Here is a 15,719-nt window from a genome sequence, read left to right as displayed (position 1 = left end):
GATTCACTTGGCCATCACTGCTCCCTTAGGGGAGACAGTCAACCTCTGCTGCCACCTGCTGTCAACACTGTTGTTGTCCAACATGCCTCCGAGCATGCATTGCTGTGCAATAGGTCTTAAATTGAGTATCCTGTCAGCCCAGTCAAAATGGATTGGACGTCTAGTGAAAACGGCAGTGATTGTTACAAGCAAAATTATGATAATGTTAAATATATACTGTTTTTTTTTCACACTATAAGGCGCACCTGACTATAAGCCACCACCCACCAAATTTGACACAAAACGACATTTGTTCATAGATCAGCTGCACTGGACTATAAGCCATAACCGACCTCACTTTATTCTAAGTGTCTGTCATAAGACCAAATGAACTACCATGAAGCTTTAAACCTATTGGCCGCAAAGCGTTATTGCTTCAAGAAGCTTCATTTGGCCATCACTGTTCCATTGGGGGAGACAGTCCACGTCTGCTACCACCTGCTGTCAACACTGTTGTTGTCCAACATGCCTCCTAGCATGCATTGCAGCGCAACAGATGTAAATGACAATCAAAATTCATGTTCTGTGCGAATTGGTTATTCAGTTACTGTCCCAGTTGTTTCATTAATTGCTAGTTATTGTATTTGGTAATTTGACAGTGGCGTCTTAAGACTGTCAAAAGACAAATTATCTCACTTTTGAATGGATGGAAAAGATCCGAGCTGGACATAAATGGAGTTAGTGACATAATTTGCCAGATGAAACCTAATGGCATCTGTCATAAGCATTCAGTAATGCCCATTATAGTGTCATGTCATAATTATGACGGTCTTTTGACAGTCTAATGTCACCCCTGTCAAATAAAGTGTTACATATTTACCCCGAAAAAAGCAATACATAAGCCGCGCTGGACTATAAACCGCTGGATTCAAAATGAAGAAAATAAGTAGTGGTTTATAGTCTGGAATTATAGTAAATTAAAAGATATATATGTATAATTGCTAATATTCACGTTTATTTTTAATGAGGCAAAGTCGTTCCTTTAACCGTCCACCTGATGGCGACATTTTGCTGAAAATCGCGTCAACGGAGGACCGCTGTCTAATTAGCGTGAATTAAAATCACGTTTGTCTGCGTGCGCTTGTCCAAACGTCGCATGTATTTTGACGTCATTGCAATATTCAGGAACAAAACAAAATCCACGTTCGATGTGAGTTTATTTGTCCACTTTGAATTTAAATGGAAACGTCACTTGTTTTCAGCGTTCTCGCTGCATGGGTGCCACGAGAGTTTGGGGGCGTGTTGTTGCCATAACGAGGGTGGGGGCGTGTGCGCGAGCGTGTATTCACGCGTGTGTGCGCGCGTGGAAAAGCTCGGCGTGCCCACGCTGGCTTCACTTCCACGCGAGTCCTCACTGCCTCCTCTCCCGGCTTGCGGACGTTCGGGGTGCAACAAGTTTGCCGACCGGGAACCGATGGATCTCGCGGGGGAGAGAGGAGCATCCGCGGGCGAGAAAGTGGCCCCTCGGCGTCGGGTTCTGAGCGTCATCCCTTCGCTGTGCTCCGTGGCGTCTTTCGCTTTTTGCGTGGCGCTCAGCATCCACGCCGCCGACGTCAGACGCCGGCTGGCGGGCTTGGAGCACGGCGCGGACACTTTGACGCGCCCCCCCGCGGACCACTTGGATGCGTTGATTGCGCAGAGAGTCAACGAAGTGCTCGCCCAGGTGAGACCGCGCATGCTCAATGCGACTTAATCAATCCACGCTGACGTCACCGTGTTTTAAATACAGCTCCCTTTCATCTTCCCGCAGCGTTCTTATGAGCAATTTGTCAAGATTCGAACCGCCCGGCAAGCGTCACCTGAATGCAACTGCCCTCCAGGTGAGCCGCGAGTGAATGGGGAAGTGATGCGTTCAAGGGTAGTTTGTCATGTCCACTCTGACTGATGCACACAGCTGAGCGTGAAAGGCCTAAACATAGAGGTGCTGAGTGGCTGCCTCACTTGCCATGTTGTTGTAAAATGCGGACACACGAGCTTCCCGTTTGCCACCAGTAGATGGAAACATTTATTCCCTCATCTTTGTGTCCAAGACATGAATAACTTGCAGTTTTCTGGATAGGATTGTTTTGCTCTTGACAACGATAGCATACTTATTGACAACGATAGCATACTTGTCAACCCGAGCCCGTTGGTAATCTTCCAAATAGTGACGTGTAACCTTACAAATTGGTGACTAATCTTATAACGTTTTACATAGTGTGCAATATGAACAAAAGTAAAACTCAGTTTTTTGAAATAATATGAATTTATTGGTAATATTGTCACATATAACCTGGTGCAATCAAAGAATATCTTCAGCTACATCATGATTACTAGTTAGGAACTCAGTTACGTGAATGTAAGAGTAATTAGTTACTTGGCAAAGTAACTGGTGTTACCTTTCGTTTTTTGTTTTCATTTGGAAACAAAAAACAACATTAATAGTGCTGCAACGATTAATCGATTAACTCGAGTATTCGATTATTTTAAAAAATGTTATTATATTTTGTTGCTTCGAGTATTCGTTTAATTAAAGTGGCTTTGTAATGGTTTGTTTTGAAAGTGTTTGCATTTTTGATTTGGGTGGATTCTCTTCCCTCTAATCTGCCTCATTTCACATGGCTGAATCCAGCTGCTTCCTGTTAAGACCAACATAAGCTAAGTTTTTATTTGAGTTAATGTTTTTTTAATGCATTTGTAATTTAGTTTAAATGTATATTTTGCCGTTTTTTTTTTTTTTTGTGAGAATATGTGTTTGAACTATTTTTTAAGAGCATTGTGGGGGAAAAAAATGGCATTTTATAGCATTTAAGCTAGCGGACTTTTGTTATGTAAGTTTGCAAATTGTTCTTTTGTTGTACATATATCCTCATTTACCGTTTGAGGCCCAGGTGAGGTATTTAATTTTTTTATATTCCTTATCTGATTACTAGATTATTCAAACTAACTAGTTCATCGATTAATCGACTACTAGAATAATCGAGTAATTAGTTACTTGGCAAAGTAACTGGTGTTACCTTTCATTTTTGTTTTTCATTAAAAAAAAAAAAAAAAAACATAGTAATAGTGATGCAACGATTACTGTATTGGACCGAATATACGACAGTGTTTTTTTGCATTGAAATAAGATTTAAAAAGAGGGGATCATCCTATATTTGCGGTCTAGACGTTATACCCATTCATAACGCTAGATAGCGCCAGATATCATTGAAGCGATGTTCTGTCATGACAGATCTCGGCTACTCTGAAGTTTAACCAGTTTGCGTTATTTTATTTCAATGTTTTTCCTTATTCAGATTTATTTCAAGACTACAATTCCAGTTAGACTTCACTTTGATGGTTAATGCAGTTATTGCAATTTTGTTGTTTTATCACAATAGATTGGTTTATTTACATTTCAAAAACCAGAAGCCATTCATTTACGAATGTGATTGCACTTTAGTTTACATCTTTAAATGTTCAGATTAGGGCTGTCAAAATTATCGCGTTAACGGGCGGTAATTACTTTTTTAAATTAAACACGTTAAAATATCTGACGCAATTAACGCACATGCCCCGCTCAAACATTAAAATGACAGCACAGTGAAATGTGTACTTGTTGTGTTGTTCGGAGTTTTGCCGCCCTCTGCTGGCGCTTGGGTGCGACTGATTTTATAGGCTTCAGCACCCATGAGCATTGTGTAAGTAATTATTGGCATCAACAATGGCGGGCTACTAGTTTATTTTTTGATTGAAAATTTTGCAAATTTTATTAAAACGAAAACATTAAGAGGGGTTTTAATATAAAATTTCTGTAATTTGTACTAACATTTATCTTTTTAAGAACTACTAGTCTTTCTATCCATTGATCGCTTTAACAGAATGTTAATAATGGTAATACCATCTTGTTGATTTATTGTTATAATAAACAAATACAGTACTTATGTACCGTATGTGGAATGTACAGTGGGGAGAACAAGTATTTGATCCTATCACTTTCCATTCCAACAATAATTTACAGAAAAATATGGCATATTTTATAGATGCTTTGAATTGCGATTAATTATGATTAATTAATTTTTAAGCTGTAATTAACTCGATTAAAAATTTTAATCATTTGACACCCCTTGTTCAGATATTAAGAGTTGAATGAGGCAAAATAACATGCTTTTTCTCTCAAATATATTGTTATAATTACTTGTTTTGGATGTACTGTAATTATTTTCTGTATAAAAATTAGGTGTTCAAAAAGTCTTTTTTTCAAACATGAGTCTTTAAAAAGAGGGGGCCGTCTTATAACCAGGGCCGTCTTATATTCGGGCCAATACGGTAATCGATTAACTCGAGTATTCGATAAGAAAAAAATATTCGAATCAAATTTTGCTGCTTCGAGTATTCGTTTAATTAAAGTGGCTTTGTAATGGTTTGTTTTGAAAGTGTTTGCATTTAGTTTTATTTATTTGGGTGGAAACTCTTCCCTCTAATCTGCCTCATTTCACATGGCTGAATCCAGCTGCTCCCTGTTAAGACCAACATAAGCTAAGTTTTTATTCGAGTTAATGTTTTTTTAATGCATTGGTAATTTAGTTTAAAGGTATATTTTGCCGTTTTTTGTGAGAATATGTGTTTGAACTATTTGTTAAGAGCATTGTAAAAAAAAAAATTTTTTTTTTAAGTTGGCATTTTATAGCATTTAAGCTAGTGGACTTTTGTTATGTCAGTTAGCCAATTGTTCTTTTGTTGTACATAAATTCTCATTTATTTATACCGTTTGAGGCCCAGGTGAGGTATTTAAATTTTTTATGTTCCTTATGTGATTACTCGATTATTTGAACTAACTAGTTCATCAATTAATCGACTACTAAAATAATCGAAAGCTGCAGCCCTACATAGTAACCTTTGCTATGTTTTGAAGTCATTTATTGTGGTGAATCAACTGTTAAAGTTGTTAAAATTGCTCCCGTTTTTGCATTAGTTCCCTTCTGACTCCTTTCGACATGTGAAAGTTTTCAAACTGTTTCATCATTTAAAGATAGATTCAGTAGTAGTAGTAGTAGTAGTTTAGATAAAAAGTAACTTAGGTTCGCTAGGAAGGTTCACTACAAAAGAGCCCTTCTGAGAAGTCTACTGCTTTAAGATGGCGGCTGTTTACTAACGCCGCCGAGTTTGTCATTTCGCATCTAGTTCAAAATGCATGTGATATCTACTGTAGCATCGAGTGGGTGTAAATTGTAGGCTGTCGGCTACAGTCAGGAAAGATTGGCACCACCTAGCCTAGCATGGCATTTGCAACAGCATCACAACACTCTTCCCTCCTCCCCACTGCTGTTCTTCTCTCGCTGACTTTTCTCTGGTCATTCAACCAACGTAGTAACGCATAGTATCGCACAATCAAAACACATCTCTAGTATTTAGTAGCACCACCTCTGGCTTTTATGACAGCTTGCAGTCTCTGAGGCACAGGCTTGATGAGTATTCTTCATCATTTGGGTGCCAATCTCTTTGATTGCAGTTGCCAGATTATCCATGCAGGTCGGTGCCTTGCTGTGGGCCATCTTTTTTTTCCCAATTTCCACCACAGGTTATCAATAGGGTTGGGATCTGGGCAATTTGCAGGCCATGACATTGACCGGATGAGTCTTTCCCCAAGGAATGCTTTAACAGTTTTTGCTCTGTGGCATGAAGCATTGTCATCTTGGAAAATGACAAACATATTTTCAATTGTAGGGATAAGAAAGCTGTCCAAAATTTCAATGTAAATTTGTGCATTTATTGAAGATTTAACCACAGCCATCTCCCCAGTGCCTTTGCATGACATGCAGCCCCATAACATCAAGGACTGAGGGAATTTAGATGTCTTCTTCAGGCTATCATCTTTGTAAATCTCACTGGAAGTTCCAGCATCATCACCTTGTCCAATGCATATTATTGACTCTTGACAAGGTGATGATGCTGGAACTTTTGTTTGGTGCTGTTCCAGTGACACTTTAAATGGCCCAAAATTACCTCATGGCCTGGCGTTGACTGAACTGACAGCTATAGACGTTCAATTGGACGTCTACTAGTGATAAACTAATTCCAATTCACACTAGAAGTTTTTCTGTTAATTAGTTGTTTGTAGAATACCCTAGAATGATTTCCTGACCAATGTATCGATAATCGTTGTATCACCATATCGTCAGATCGTTATCGTTATAGCAAATCGTATCGTGAGGTACCAAGAGGTTCCCACTCCTACTAGTCACTACTTACAGAATTTTCCAGTTACGAAGCTACTTTCAGAAGGAACTAATTTCGTAAGTACTGGTTCCACTGTGTAAATATATTACAGTAAAGTATCAAATCCTCATTCGCAAATGTCCTTTGGACATGTTTGGATTAAACTGGCTTCAGTCAGTGTCTGACTTAAGTCATGTGACTTGAGTCATCCACTGCCAATGATTAGCATGTGCAAAGTAACGTGGGACAGACGCGCAGGTGCAGCAATGGCCTTCTGCTTCTGCTTATGACGATTCAACTTTTAGGGGCGGGTCTTGAAACTGTAAATTATGCTTCCTATTAGTCTTATGTAGTCAAACGTTTTTAAGCTTATCCTGATGACTCAACTGGAGTTCCACTCAAATTCTTCACATGAAGGCTAGAAATAGCTTGGATGCTCTCCTCCGTACCTTCTTTTGAAAGCGTGGCACACTTACCCGCTTTGCTTTTATGGCCCGCATGGAACCGGAGGGGAAATCTTGAATGGCGAGCCAACAAACAAAACAAAGTGCTTCTTCTGGCGCGTCCTTCAACATTTCCTGTCCTTGCTCTGTCGACATTTCCGTGTGGGTGAAATTGGCGGCACAAGGAGGTGTTTTGTCCTTGAAATATTAGCCCAGATGGAGCTTCATTTCACATTTTCAAGTCCTGTGCGTCATCAGCGCTACATTCACGTTGTGGTATAGCCGATCTGGAGGTTGCGGGGGTTCAAACCCTACCACAAAAGACAGCTCACAGACCCTGGGTCTCATCCCACCGGTGCCCTTTGACCCTCCTTTGACTTGATTCACAGTGACTTTCTTGAATGTGTGGAACAGTTCGTGTATTGTTTTCAAGTTTTCCTGCAGTATTTTTTCACTTTTTGCGCTGCTTCTCCTCCCTGCCCGTCGGGTGTCTGAAGCAGCTGTGTAAGCCGCGCTTAAAGCGCGACGTCGGCTATGCGCTCTTAATTCAATTGGCCGGTCACTCGATATCATCAGAACAGGCGAGACGGCTGCTTAAGCCGTCACTTTGGGCAGCCCTCATTAGGAGGCTCAAGCCCTGAGGCTCACTATGGCAACTGTAGCATATTTTTTAACTCTCTTGATGCCGTTGACGAGTAGATTCTGAACATCAAGTGTGGGTGCAACCGCCAGTAGATGGCAGTGAATTTTAGATCAGGGATGAAGCACATTTGTAAGTCAACACATGTGGTTTTGGGTTCGTTTTTTAAAAAAACAAATTGATTTCAACTGCCATTTCCGAAATACAGGGGTGGGGGGGGGTACCCAAACTTTTTGACCAAGTGAAAATAGAGTTCATTCTTTCATTTGGTGGAAACGTTTTATGGCGCAGGTGTCAAACCTGAGGCCCAAGGGCCAAATCATTTTGTGTGGAAAGTAAATCATGCGCGTTGGATTTTTGCGCTCATAATAAAATGTATGTAGTCTTCAATGGAAAAATCAAGGAATGCAGAAATCAGTTTGAATTTTCATTTTGTTAAAGCAACACGATGTAACTTTGCAGTTTTGGTTGATTTTAGCGACGTCGATGGACCAAAGCGGTAGTGTTTTCCCTGAAGATGAGGACCAGCGCACACCTGCATAGTGTCGTAAAATCATCAGTCAAAAATCAATCTCCGAGTCGCCTGCAGATGAAATGACATTTCTGTTTGCAGTGGCTGTGTGAAGGATGAATAGTAATAAGGTAATAAATCCAGTTGTGGCTCAAAAATAGCATATGACGGTTAGCAACCGTGTGACTTTTACAGCATCCATCCTCTTTTTAGCTTCAACTGTCTGACAGACGGCCTCAGGTCTTCCTGCAAAACATCCTGATAAACTTTTGACTTCATTCTTCCATTAATGATTGCAAGTTGTCCAGGCCCCGAAGCAGCAAAACAGGCCAAAATCATGATGCTTCCTCTACCATGCTTCATGGTGGGGATGAGGTGTTGATGATGGTGAGCTGTTCCATTTTTTTCCTCCACACATGACGTTGTGTGTTACTCTCAAACAATTCAACTTTGGTTTCATCAGTCCACAAAATATTTTGGTTAAACTTGTGTGGAGTGTCCAAGTGCCTTTTTGCGAACATTAAATGAGCAACAATGTTTTTTAAGACAGCAGTGGCTTCCTCCGTGGAGTCCTCCCATGAACACCATTCTTGGCCATAGTTTTATATATAGTTGATATGTGCACAGAGATATTGGACTGTGCCAGTGATTTCTGTAAGTCTTTAGCTGACACTCTAGGGTTCTTTTTTACCTCTTTGAGTATTCTGCACTGAACTCTTGGTGTCATCTTTGGTGGATGGCCACTCCTTGGGAGAGAAGCAACATTGCCAAACTCTCTCCATTGGTAGACAACTTCTCTGACTGTCGATTAATGAACATCGACTTTTAGAGATGGTTTTGTATCCTTTTCCAGCTTTATACAAATCAACAATCCTTGATCGCAGGTCTTCAGACAGCTCTTTTGACTGAGCCATGAAGTACATCAGGCAATGCTTCTCATCAAGACATTTCTTATCAGGTGTGTGTTTGCAGTGGGCAGGGCAGCTTTAAACCACTCATCAGTCATTGGGCACACACCTGACTTAAAAATGTTTGGAAAAAATTGGTTTCACTTGCTCTTTAAATCTCCTTAGGCAGAAGGTTCACTTACTTATTTTTCCCCTTTGTCATTGTTTGCATGCTATCCTCATTAATATATGAAAATCTATAAATGTTTGGTTGGTATTAGTTACAGCGGATGCTGTATTTTCATCTGTGTGATTTTGACAAAGACACATTTGATGTTGATTTTATGCAGAAATGTAAGAAATTCCAAAAGGTTGAGATACTTTTTCATACCACTGTCTCATCACAAATGTTATAAATATACTTTATAAAGGTTGAAAAGTTACCTAGTGTTGCTTTATATATATATATAATAAACATTCTAATTAAATAAAAATACAGTGCAAAGTGAAGAGTGTGAGTTATGAGGCAGAAATAATAATGCTAAATTGTGAAATTATAAACAAAAATTGTTCATAAATTGGATGGGGGGGGTGTTGTATGGTATCTTTGACAGACTTGGTCTTCAAAAACTCGAAAGCATACACAATATACATAGAAAATGAAATATATAAAATTATGCCGCCTGACATCACAGCACATACAAATGCTTTAGCAGCCTGTTTTTTAATTCAAAGAAATAGGATAAAAATAAAGAATTAGATAGGGCTGTCAAACCATTAAAATTTTTAATCGAGTTAATTACAGCTTAAAAAATAATTCATCGTAATTAATCGCAATTCAAACCATCTATAAAATATGCCATATTTTTCTGTAAATTATTTTTGGAATGGAAAGACAAGATGGATATATACATTCAACATACGGTACATAAGGACTGTATTTGTTTATTATAACAATAAATCAACAAGATGGCATTAACATTATTAACATTCTGTTAAAGCGATCCATGGATAGAAAGACTTGTAGTTCTTAAAAGAAAAATTTTAGTACAATTTATAGAAATTTTATATTAAAACCCCTCTTAATGTTTTCGTTTTAATCAAATTTGTAAAATTTTCAATCAAAAAATAAACTAGTAGCCCGCCATTGTTGATGTGAATAATTACTTACACAGTGCTCATGGATGGCTGAAGCCTATGTAATCAATCGCACCCAAGCGCCAGCAGAGGGCGGCAAAACTCCATAAAACACAATTAACAAGTGGTGTTTCACTGTACCGTCATTTAAATCTGTCTGAGCGGGTAATCTGCGTTAATTGCGTCAAATATTTTAACGTGATTAATTTATTTTTTTTAAATTAACGCCCGTTAACGCGGTAATTTTGACAGCCCTAGAATTAGAGAATATTTGCAATAATGAAGAATTTAGACGATTTCACCTATTTACTATGTTCATAGGTGGCATAGGCTCGTCTTGTTGTTTGTTCTTCTCCTCATACTTTATAATGTATTGACGGGGCACGGGGCCGATATCATAGGGGGACCTATCTCCGTCAAAGCAGACCAAGTGGAAACACAGAGCTTTTTCCGTTAAAAATTCTTGTGAATAAGTGCTTAAATCTGTGAATTCCGTATAGATATGGAGGTAAAACAATCTCGATTCTTGGTGAAAAGCAAAAAAAAAAAACGTGCAGGTAGCATTTATTTTACGTAAATAGTGCGAACTATGAGGCTAGTCAGTAAGGAAATTAGCGGCCACCATATACAAACAAAAAGCTTTTTCCATTTAAAATTCATGTGAATAAATGCTTAAATCCCTGAATTCTTCATAGTTATAGATGTAAAAGAGTCTCGATTATTGCTTAAACGCCAAAAAGAAAAATGTGGCGGTAGCACTTATTTTTCGTAAATAATGCGAAGTATAATGCCAATGCTGTAGCGGCTAATTTCTCCAATTGATTTTTTTTTCTCAACGTTTCAAAATGCATGCATGGTACCAAAAATATAATCATGACCTTGAATCCTCGAACAAATCACTCCTGAGACAATCCTACCTGTTTGTATGAAGTACTTTTTCAACCTGAATCCGGCGTTAGATTGCTATATGTGACCCACTGCTAATAAATAAATTGGAGTGTTGGACGGCCCCCTTCGGGAAGGCTTGACGCAGTGAATAGGGAATGTGTCATGTCAATACATTATGAAGTCTATGCGTAATAGTAAGGAAAGTATAGCACAATTCAACACAAGGCAATTTAAAGTGCTTTGAATTAGTAGTATATAAAACTCCCTTCTGATACATTAAAACTGTTTAGACCATAAGGATTCCTATTCTATGTGTCTAAGCAGTTGAACTACACGTTCATTGGCTAATACATTCTTAAATATGGTAAGCAAATTCAGCCCTCAGAATGAAACGTAACTATGACTGAGCTCTGATGTTTAGTGCACTGTATACTGTAGGCTATATCAATTGGACAGGATATTCTGTAGGTCTTAAAATCCGTCAAAACGCTCTAAAATTACTGAAAATGGAAGCATTGAAAGTGTTAACTCGAGTGACCGTATCTTCCAAACGGCTAAATGAATAATAGTGTAATATCAAATTGAGGAATGCGGTTCACAAACGTATCAAACCCCAAATTGAGGATTAAATTTCAGCTAGCGCATGAGTCTGCTTTCAGCTCCAATATCCCCCTTCTTTCATGTCACATCATAAACGAGGGGAGGGAACTGGCGCACATGCCTGCCGAGCTGTTATTCCACAAGTGTTGGCTAGAAAGGAGGCGGAGTCGCAGGTGGAGGTCAGTAGGCCCGATAATTACGCCGGTGTCAGTTTGCGTCTGGCGAGAAAATCCAAAAATCTATTAGGCATTTGGAGTCAAGAGAAAGTTTTGTTTAACATTCCTAACTGTAACTTAGGTTAGTTTATTACCGTAATTTACGGACTATAAGCCGCTACTTTTTTCCTGATTTTCAATCCTGCGGTTTATAGTCCAGTGCGGCTTATATGTTGATTTATTTACCATAATTTTTGCGCTATAAGGCGCACCTGAGTATAAGCCGCCACCCACCAAATGTGACACAAAAACGGCATTTGTTCATAGATAAGCCACACTGGACTATAAGCCGCAGCTGTCCTCACTGTATTATAGGATATTTACACCAAAAGATATTAGCTGGTAACACTTCATTAGACAGCGGCATCATATGACGGTCAGAAGACCAAATGAACCACCATGAAGCTTTTAACCAATTGGCTGCAAAGCTTCATTGCTTCGAGAAGCTTCATTTGGCCATCACTGCTTCCTTGGGGGAGACAGTCAACCTTTTATGCCACCTGCTGTCAACTTTGTTGTTGTCCATCATGCCTCCTAGCATGCATTGCAGCGCAACAGATGTAAATAACAATCAAAATTCAGGTTCTTTGCTAATTATTTATTCAGTTGCTGTTCCTGTTTGTTTAAATAATTGCTAGTTGCGGTATTTGGTAACACGTTATTTGACAGTGGCGCCATAACACTGTCATTAGACAATTAGACATAATTATGACATGACACTGTCATGAGCATTAACGAATGCTTATAACAGTTATCATTCAGTTATTTTCGGCAAATGATCTCACTTTTGAATGGATGTAAAAGATCCGAGCTGGACATAAATGGAGTTGGTAACATAATTTGCTAGATGACACTTAATGACATTTGTCATAAGCATTCAGTAATGCCCATGATAGTGTCATGTCATAATTATAATGGTCTTATGACAGTCTTATGACGCCGCTGTCAAATAAAGTGTTAGCAAATACCATACCAAGCATTTAATGAAACTGGAACAGTAAATGAATAAATAATTAGCAAAGAACATGAATTTTGATTGTTACTTACATCTGTAGTGCTTCAATGCATGCTGAATATTGATTGTTACTTACATCTGTTGTGCTGCAATGCATGCTAGGAGGCATGGGTTGCCTATTAACACAAATAAATAAACAAATAAGCCGCACTGGACTATAAGCCGCAGGATTCAAAATGAGCGAAAAAAGTAGCGGCTTATAGTCCGGAAATTACGGTAGTTAATAGGTAACACTTTATTTGACAGTGGGGACATAGGACTGCCGTAAGACTGTCATAATTATCACATGACCCTATCATGGGCATTAATGAATGCGTTTAACAGATGTCATTAAGTGTCAACTGGCAAATTATGTCACGAACTCAATTTGTGTCCAGCTCGTATCATTATATCCATTCAAAAATGCGATAATTTGCCGAATGACACAAAATGATATGTCATAAGCATTGATTAATGCTCTCATGGCATTGTCATGTCATAATTATGATGGTCTTATGGCACCACTGTCAATTAAAGTGCTCAAATACCATAACTATCAATTAATGAAACAACTGGAACAGTAACTGAAGAAATAATTGGCACAGACCATGAATTTTGATTGTCATGTACATCCGTAGCGCTGCATTGCATGCTAGGAGGTATGTTGGATAGCAAAAGTGTTGACAGCAGGAGGCAGCAGAAGGCTGACTGTCTCCCTCAAAGGAGCAGTGATGGCCAAATGAATCTCCTTGAAACAATGAAGCTTTGAACCAATTGGCTGCAAAGCTTCATTGCTGAAGGAGATTTATCTGGCCATCACTGCTCCCTGAAGGGAGACGGTCAACTTCTGCTGTCAACACTGTTATCGTCCAACATGCCTCCTAGCATGCATCTCCTTGAAGCAATGTAGCTTTGCATCCAATTTGTTTAAAGCTTCATTGCTTCAAGGAGATTAATTTGGCCATCACTGCTCCCTTGGGGGAGACTGTCAACCTCTGCTGCCACCTGCTGTCAACACTGTTGTCATCCAAAATGCCTCCTAGCATGCATTGCAACGCTACAGATGTCAATGGCAATCAATCAAGGTGGTTCATTTGGTCTTATGATGGCGCTGTCAAATAAAGTGTTACCGGTTTATGTTGGCGACTGCGGCTTATGGTCCAGTGCAGCTTATCTATGAACAAATGCCGTTTTTGTGTAAAATTGAGAGGGTGGTGGCTTATTGTCCGAAATTTCTGGTAGTTTATCACATGTCCAATCCCATTGAGCTGGGAGGCTGGCAGCAACCGTCAAAGACAGAAAAATTAGTTGACAATAAAGCCAGCTGTAGACAAAATATTCACTGATTATTATTGAATGTTCAATGACAGGGTAGAACCACTGGCCTATATTCGCAATGTCTTCACGTATTGAACGTGTCAGTCGGGTCATGTCGCTCATTTGGATGTTGTGTACTTAGCGCCCGCGTGCACATTCCAGCTCGGTTTGTGCTCTTGGCGAGTGTCCCGCTCCCTCGCCGAGAAAGCCGGCCCTGTCAGGATCCGCTGGGGAAGAGCGCGTGCTGATGCACGGAGCTGAAAAGGGGCCCCCTCCGTCCGTCGGGTGTAAATTTGGCTGCCGCAGCAGGTGCGGTGAGCCCGCTTACACCCCCGAAAGCGTCTCGGAGAAGTCAATATTTGCCCTCGCTATCAAAGCCGGGCCTGTGGATGCATAAAAACATAGCTTGTGCCGTGTTTCAGAAGATGTACCATTGGAACATTCATTGTCGTATGACTATTTTAGCTCAAATCATCCTTGTTGTTGATGTAAGAACTCCTGTGTTTTATCCGGTTCGGTTTCAAAGTTGGAGGACATTTTGGTGATGAAATTCTTGGAAAAATAAACCTTCACTTTTCACTATAAGGCTAGCTCAGCTGACAGATCAATGGTAAATTTTACTTACAATACTCAATTCGTGTTGACTATTTGGCAGCTACGCTCTCCTCCGACGTCGGCCGGTTTGTCTGGCTGCTTCCCTGGCGAGCTCTCCTGTCCGCAGCAGGGGAACGAGCTGTAACTTGCTCGCTGCCGGGCGGGTTGCTGATCGGTGAAGACAATCGACAACCCCGCCGCCGTGTGATATGATCCGGGCTAGTTTTGTGTGATTTTTCGCTTCGAGAAAGTGAAAATAAGACTGCGATGTCACTCGGTTCGGGTTAGCATGTCGGCTAGCTGTCACGCCTCTGGTTTGTTTACATTCTCCGAAGCCGGGGGCAAGGAAATGACAAAAGCCAGGCTAACTACGGTGGCATAAAATGCCAGTGCGACAGTAAAGGTGAAGTCAACAGTTTTGACCATTATGGAGTAATTTTGCCATGGCTTACTGAATAAATACATTTTAATTATTTCATGTTCCATTTAGCACAAGACTGTTATTATTACTTGTCATGACCATACCGTTTATTTAGCAATTGGGGAAAAATACTTTGATAAAAAGAATATCCTGTAAAAATATTGGAGTAGAGAGACTGAAACAATTACATTTTGCGGCTCCCTTTGTCGCTTTTTCTTCGTTCTGAATAATTCGCCCGCAATGGGTTGAATTCTAAATCATATGAAACCGTGAACCTGCCGACGTCATCCTCCTGTTGGGGACGCTAGAGCCCTATAATGGTAGGCGTGGCTAAACATCGGATTATAAAACTAATTTGTCGTCATCTGCGCTTTGCCAAATTGTTGTATATTAGTTGAATTGTCTCAAAATATGATTCTAATTCACATAATAATGCTATTCAAGACTTTTTATTTTAATCCTGTCGTACGCACTTTAAGGCAAAATACTACCACTTTTGTCCACCGGCGTCGCTAAAATCAACCAAAACTGAAAAGTTAGTTGCTTTAAGGGCTTTCACTGCATTCTAAATGCAATAAATGACTGTATTTACACTCCACTCAATACAAGCCAGACTCCTTTTCACCTCCTTTCCTCCTATTCACTCTCAAAGTGTGTGGAAAAACACCGTCGGTCTGCACATTGAAACCATCCACTCGCCGGGCATTTCTGCAAATTTGCAAAAGGAGGCGCAGAATCTGGACAGCTGGACGCCTCTGGTTTAAAGCGGCATGAAAGATGATGCAGTATTCCAAAAGCAGACGGCCAATTCCGCAGAGCAAATCAGCCACATCACACAACAGGCAGGCGTCTCGCA

At 39.8% G+C, this 15,719-nt stretch overlaps 1 protein-coding gene across 1 annotated transcript in view; it reads left to right on the top strand.

Annotated features, from left to right (window-relative positions):
* Positions 1-1,125: 1,125 nt before the first annotated feature.
* Positions 1,126-15,719, top strand: part of LOC130927928 (collagen alpha-1(XXV) chain) — a 198,349-nt gene continuing 183,755 nt past the window's right edge. The window contains exons 1-2 of the mRNA XM_057854067.1: positions 1,126-1,702; positions 1,790-1,859. Of these exons, the coding sequence (XP_057710050.1) occupies positions 1,136-1,702; positions 1,790-1,859 (637 nt within the window). The 5' untranslated portion in view covers positions 1,126-1,135. The remainder of the gene's footprint in view (positions 1,703-1,789; positions 1,860-15,719) is intronic.

This window comes from Corythoichthys intestinalis, chromosome 13 (genome assembly GCF_030265065.1).
Source record: "Corythoichthys intestinalis isolate RoL2023-P3 chromosome 13, ASM3026506v1, whole genome shotgun sequence".
NCBI classification, from domain to species: domain Eukaryota; kingdom Metazoa; phylum Chordata; class Actinopteri; order Syngnathiformes; family Syngnathidae; genus Corythoichthys; species Corythoichthys intestinalis.
This window is presented reverse-complemented; position numbering and strand designations above follow the sequence as displayed.